This window comes from Silurus meridionalis, chromosome 12 (assembly GCF_014805685.1).
Source record: "Silurus meridionalis isolate SWU-2019-XX chromosome 12, ASM1480568v1, whole genome shotgun sequence".
NCBI lineage: Eukaryota > Metazoa > Chordata > Actinopteri > Siluriformes > Siluridae > Silurus > Silurus meridionalis.
Window position 1 is genome coordinate 17,796,053 of NC_060895.1, and position 7,370 is coordinate 17,803,422.

The 7,370-nt window shown below is 36.0% G+C and overlaps 1 protein-coding gene across 1 annotated transcript; it reads left to right on the plus strand.

The window, feature by feature from the left end:
- The first annotated feature begins 931 nt into the window (after nucleotides 1–931).
- pdca (phosducin a) lies at nucleotides 932–7,000 on the plus strand. Its single transcript, XM_046863471.1, has 4 exons — nucleotides 932–1,080; nucleotides 2,597–2,652; nucleotides 5,370–5,515; nucleotides 6,007–7,000. The coding sequence occupies exons 2-4, from the start codon at nucleotides 2,607–2,609 to the stop codon at nucleotides 6,526–6,528; spliced, it is 714 nt and encodes a 237-aa protein (XP_046719427.1). The 5' UTR covers nucleotides 932–1,080; nucleotides 2,597–2,606; the 3' UTR covers nucleotides 6,529–7,000.
- The last annotated feature ends 370 nt before the right edge of the window (nucleotides 7,001–7,370 follow it).

Consider the following 7,370-nt stretch of genomic DNA (forward strand, 5'->3'; position numbering starts at 1 on the left):
ATAGAAAAAGGAGATTGCCAACAAGAAAAGACAAGACACAACATGCATGTGCTCCTTTATGACACACAGGCATTGTTATAATCTCCTTTAGCCTGGAGCAGAAGAAACACTCATTAACTGCAGAACTTGATCAGGTTTCAAGCAGGCCACGTATTCAGCAACTACCTCTGTCACCCTAAACAGAGGTGTGAATGTCCATCCTTTCCACATTTTTCATGTCACAGTCTAACAAGAACACAAGAACAAGAGGAATGTCTTGAATTGCTTCCTAGAGTAGTGTTAAGAATGAACTGCACTGGGATGAATAAGTGAAAGGCTAAAAATCCAAATTATGCAATGCAATGTTACCTAACACAGCACTAACAATGAGCTGCTTATAGTCTTTGTTAAAGTTTCTTAATAAATTCCTCATAAACACATCACTCTTGTGCAGAGTAATTATGCAATAATGCATTAAATAAGGCATTGATTTATAGTATTAGCATTCGTTCGTTCGCTCGTTCATTCTTTTATTCATTTGTTTAGTCGATCACGTTCAGTAAGAGTTTTATCCTTGTCAGGATCATTGTTTGTTTATCCAATCAACTTTATGGTGTTAACAGATCCCACCAACCAATTGTAATATTACTTTACTTCATTAAATCCCAAAAGTGAAGGAAACAGTGTGGAGTAGTGTCTTGTCTCTTCTACTCTTGTCAGTCCTGAACATTTAAATTTGAGTGTAATTATATACTTATTATTAACTTCATCATCAACTTTCCCTGACAGATCATTTCACCAGCCTAAATCATTCTATAATCTATTAAATCTATAAGTTTAAAGCAATCAGCACTCTATACATTCATCTTTCTGTCATTCATGTGCCTTCATGGAAAGACTGGCTAATGTAGGATACCTAAATCTCCTGCTCTAATCTGATTACACGCCATTATTATGTCGTTGTGACGCCCATGTCTAATTCTAATAAGCACCTAGACCACACCTGCCATCTCCAATGTAGACCACCGGGGTTTGAGAAATTCTTAAGAAAATCTAAAAACCATAGGAGACACATCTGTTCAAGATACACTATACTGTCAGGTAAGCCAGACAGCACTCACTCCCAACCTGTTTATCTCTTTTTTATAATCGATGTGATAAATCCTGTCTAATGTTAATAATTTGCAATCATCTACAATCAGGACATGTTAATGATCCACCAATTAATATCTGCTAAGAGAATGCTACTTTGAATGATGTGCCTGTGCTATACACACTTTGAAAAATGGTCTGTAAAGATTCACTGTATATTTAAGGATTATAATTTAAAATTAGACTCCATAAAAGGTTTTACTTTAAATCTGTTACAATAAGTGCTGTATATATAGTAGTTAGTTATAAATCTGGATGTAGGAACCAAACATTATTTGTCAAATATGTACTTATACATTGTACTTCCTCTACAATGCCTTATAACTACAGAATAAGGAGGTAATTTTATGTATAATGAATGTATAATTATGAATATTTGTATTGTTTGGTATAGTCCTCCAAAATTCATGCAGAATTTTCAAAAGTCCAACTATACATTTCATCTACCTGTATACCTACAGTAGATGATCTTTACGTGCTAAGAACATTCTCAGAGCCAAAAAAAACATTCAAAGCTCTTTTGTTTGTCTTCAAGAGAAAGCCAAAAAACAAGTCGCCACCGGCTTGCTCATCAGGAACAAACTCACTTATTAAGAACATATTAATTTTTATTACCACATTATCTGTGTAAATCTGCTTTGAGACAATGTTCATTGTTAAAAGCGCTATACAAATAAAAATGAATTGAATTGAATTCACTTAATTCATAATGCTATGTACAAACAGCAAATTTCAAACAACAATATAAGAATTTATAAAAGATACCTTCATGTAGGAGAGACATTGTGTTAGACATTATAATTAGAATAAAAACTTTAATTTAGCAAGTAATGCAAAATAAATTTCAATAGATTATATATTCTGTAAAGTGCGAGAAAGTGCATTTTGTGCAACATTTGGATATATATAAATTTAAAATTACATGTTAAATAAGTATATATATATATATATATATATATATATATATATATATATATATATATATATATTAATATTGTGTGTGTACATATACATTGTGTGTGTAGCTACTGTACATACACATAAAAGCACCCACAGCAGATGTCTGATGAAATGCAAAACTAGTGTACAATAATGTGTAATAATCTTATAATCCAACCTCAACCTTGATAATTGTAGGTGACACTGACATCTACAATCCATCATCCTGTACTTACATCATTATAATCCATTTATTTAATCCACCACACATCCTGACATCCTACTCAGTCTTACTGTCAGTCTATTTACTCAGGTTATTACTCCCCTTTTTCTATCATCGCATGCTATACACTGTGGCATAAAACAAATATTATTATGGTTTTGAGAAATTTTCTCAGTATGTCAAATAAATTCTGACTATTTCCTCATTGTGGATTTACCAAGAGGTTGCACAAAATGGGCAAATTTGAGATCATATATGTACTTAAGTGCAAACCCCGGAAGTTCTGTTATGATCTTTTCTCAGAAGTCAGAAGATGTCGGAAATAGTTTCAGAAGAGGAACTACCAGCAACACACACAGGTAACACAAAGACACTAATATTACCTTTTATGTTCAGTTTTTTAAAAATCATCGGACACCACATAATAATTCCACAAATGGCAACAGACATGTTCACAAGCAGGTAGACAGAAATCTGGATATAGATTTACATCTCAATTAAGTAAGCAGAGATGACAGTACCAGGGAAAATCACTAAGAAGGCATGAGGATAAAATCTTGAATGACACCTGACTCTTTCTGGGTAGTCAGATCACAATCTAAATATTATACAGGTGTAGAAAAGTAAAGACAAAACTCTGGCAATTTATAAATACGAATACAGCCTCCAGGTTAGATTGTTCTTAAAAACAAAGGTGTTTCTTTGGCATAAACCCTTTTTTGGGATGTACACAATTTTGGGAATTGCATTCATCTTTAGGAAGAACATCCGTATTCGTAATCCGCATGTCGATTTGGCACGTTTGTACGCTGAATGCCCTTCCTAACTCAACCCTCCCCATAATAAAAACTTTAAAAAACATTTAAAAAAAAATATGTTTTATTTAACGCTATCAAAAGCATGGGACATCAGCTCACAGAGCAAGCTTATTTATTTCCTTGGTATAAAGGCAGTTAGTTTTACGTCACCTCAAGGAACTTGCCACTTGTCCTTTAGAATTGTTGACTTCATGACCTAAAGGTAGACAAGTGATGCAATACTTTTTGTTGGAATATGTAACACGAAACCAGACAGTTAGCATCATATGTCTGATGACAGGTAAATATGTTGTTAGTATTGTTAACATCATAATGTGTCAAACAAACAAAAAATCACTGCTCAGACTTGACGCTGATGTCACACCATGCTGTATTTAAGTGCAGCATTGCTATCTTGTGAGTAACACAATTGTTTTTTGTCTGCTTTATGCTAAAGGCAATTGAGGATCTAAGAAGACCAAAATAAAGCTTAAGTAAGGTAGAAGCAGTGGCATCATTGTTAAAGTCAGGAGGTGAGGCAACAGTGGCCATGGCAGAGTCGAAAAAAGAGAGAAGTCCTGGATGGAGCTGAGAGACTAAGTGACATCTTAAGTGAACCCCATCAGGATGGCTGGATTCAGTGCAGTTCTCAGCAGTGCAGATAGGCCAAGCAGCATTCTTGGTGGACCAGTATGGTGGATCATAATGAGATACCTGATTAAGGATGCACCTCCCCAGTCATTTTCTCAGGGCAACAGTGCAGTGATTTAATTTATTCTGTCCTCATGGAAGGCTGAGACATGATTGCTAGAATTAGCTTAACCATAGTCATCTCTGATTTACCAATTCATTAATTCATTCATGTTCAGTAACCACATTGTACTGGTCAGTGTCACAGTCTATCGAGAGTCTATTCCAGGAGAACAAAGCATTGGGCAGAAATATCCAATTCAATTCAATTTTATTTTATTTGTATAGCTCTTTTAACAATGAACATTAATTACTGTCCAAATCCATCTTTGAAGTTCTTCAGGTGCTCAGTCCCTTCATGAATCTTTCCAACCATCCCAATCTGGACAGATTGGTCTCCAATTGAAGAGAATCCCATTCAGGGTCTTGCATAGCCTATAACCTATAGTGATCGGCTAATTAGGCTTTTTGCAAGGTATGCTGAACGCAGGAAAAACATCCACCCAGCATTGTCATGAGACGATTTACCATGTAACTGTAACTGTAACTGTGATTAATTCTTTCTCTAACAGGGGCCATCGATTCAGAGGCAAATTTTGGTAATTTCTTTGCTATAAAGAAGATGATTTAACTTACCTCAGAGAATTGGCCAAACTTGTTGAAATTCTGACACTCAGGTGCAAAGTTTTTTTGATGGAATATTTGCCACATAGGCCAGACTGTTAGCATGATTGCGTGACATAAATATAAAGCATTGCTAACAGCATAATGTGTCACCCAAAACCGAGAACCTGGAGAAAATTCATAAACACCTAGCTGGAGTTACACACAGACAGTAGCTTAGGTTCACAATGGCTGTGGACCCTGTGAGTCATCAACACTATCACACTGCCCCTCCGGGCCACATAAAACTCCTTTTATAACTGGCTCTTACAATCTACACATTTGTGGTAACAGCATGGAGATTCAGAAAGTGGGTCAACTAACTAGCCATTTTTCGCATATGATTAGTGCCATAAGAAAAAAAAAGTAGCTAGTTGTTCATAGTGGTGAAATTACAATCAGGTTTTCATAACTGAGACTCATAACTCTTTCACAGAACACAATCTTACTGCATCTTTATTTTGTGCTTGTTTCACAATAACTATTTTCCACTATTACATGTCTCTGATGTTTATCTTAAATTGCGTAGATTGCTATTCATTTTCGGGTGAACTACACAGTTGGTTTTTTGTAAGAGAACAAACAAACAACATTTTATTCATTTTAAACAGTACTTTTAGTTTGGGTGAATTGAGGTAACGATAAACAGCACCTTGTTGTAACTTCTACGCTAATATGCAATTCTATTTTTTTTTTTAATCTTTTTTGTTGGTGTTCTAAGGGAGTTTGAAACAACAACAAAAACAATTCTAACAAATATATTGCTTGCAACAAATTGACTTTAAATGTGATGATTCATCAATCAAATATACTTGTTAATACCAACCTGACTTCATTAAATATATCTTTAGCACTTTGGTAAAAGTATTCCTTATGTATTCTGTCAAAGTATGATTAACTGTTGGTGATGCTTGTGGTTTCTGCAGGTCCCAAAGGAGTGATCCATGACTGGAGAAAATTTAAACTAGAAAGTGAAGACCATGAGAGCACACCTCAAAAGCGGAGAGAGCTACTCAGACAGATGTCCAACCCCAAGACTAACAACGATGATAATGAGAGAATTTACCGGAAGGTTATTAACAAATACAAAAAAAATCCCCAAAAGGCTTTACCCTGAATACCCGAATAGTTTTTAACATGTTATTGCCACCTTATATGGTGTAGTTAATATGGACCTGATGGTACAATTCCATATTAACTACAACACAAAACTGGACAAGTTTATGGTGTTTTTTTTTTTTTAATTGATTTGGTACTTAGCCTATGCATATCATTTATATCTGAGCAGCTACATAACTAGCTAGTGCACTAACAAACCTGTGCTTATTAGAAAGCTTAACTAGTTTATTAATAAGTAGTTAGCAGGATAAAAACATCATATAAGTTCGTCTATTTTGAAAAATCATTTGACTTAGTTTATGGGAAATTGCTAAACTTGTTTCTGATTTCCTAACACACAGTCAAAACGCTGGTGCAATCATCCAGCATCACATCCAGCATCATTGTGTTTGTGTAAATATCATCTTCTAGCACTGCTAACAGCATGATGTGTTACCCAACCAGATGAGCGTTCAGGAGTATGAGATGATCCAGGAGGAAGATGAGCGATGTTTGAGGAAATACCGCAGACAGTGCATGCAGGAATTGCATGATCGCTTGAGTTTTGGCCCCAAGTTTGACAGCGTTTTTGAGCTGGAAAGCAGTGAAGCCTTCCTCAAGGCCATCGAAAAGGAGCACCAGCTCACACTGATCATCGTGCACATCTATGACGATGCTGTCAAAGGCTGTGAAGCTCTCAACAACTGCCTGAACAGCCTGGCAGTCGAGTACCCCAGTGTGAAGTTCTGTCGAATTCTAGCATCTGCCACGGGTGCAGGAGAAAGGTTCTCCGATGATGTCCTACCCACTGTGCTGGTATATAAGGCTGGAGAAATGCTGGGAAACTTCATTTGTGTTACCAAGCATCTCAGTGAGGAGTTCTTCCCTACTGATGTGGAGAATTTCCTAAATGAGTATGGCTTGTTGCCAGAGAAGGAATTCACTGCTTGCCCTGAGGATGATGATGGAGAGCTTGGGGTGGAATAAGCTAGAAAAATCTTACTAGAGGAGAAGCGTTATAGTAGAAGATCAATGGCAAATGTTTGGAACTAAGCATTCAGATGGGCTATATTTTTGCCATTTATAGAAGCTCATTAATTCACATGCTCTAATCAGATCTAAACATCAATATTAGGATGTATGTGGAATAAATTGATGAAACACAATTATATGAACCAAAGCATGGCATTTCTTAAAATTGTATAATAAAATAATGAATTTGGGTATTTCTGAACCTCTGCGACAGTTACCTTTTAATGCTTAAGCATTAGTGATGAACTTGGTGTAAATAGAAGCATAAGTTTGAAGTGGTTATGTTTTGGTCAGTAGTGGTGCTTCATGTTACCATTTTTGATTAGTGTCTGTCTTCACTGTCAGCATGTCTTTTTCTTTAACAAACCATGTTGTCAGTTCACCAATCAGACAAGAACATGATAATAAACCTAGCTAAACTACTAAACTATGTGAAAATGTCCTTTTCTGACCTGTCTGTGTGTTTCTGATGTCTGTAACCCTGTTATGCTAATCTATGGTTTGATTAGCTGCCTTCAGCTAAAGTGAAGTGCCTTTGTGACTCCAGAAGTAAAGTGAATCCAGACAAAGGTATCTGGATTATTCTACTTTATTTAAATTGGGCTAATCAGTGATACAGTATATACTACAGTGGAACCCACTTATCTCTTCAGAGAAAGTGGGCGAGAAAGCACCTGCCGCGCCGAAGGGGGCGTGGCAGGTGGATTCCTGACAGTTAACAAACGTACTGTATGTAAATTTTTATAGCATGCCTTCATCAAACAAATCACGGCAACGCTGTTGTGTAAAAAAACCCT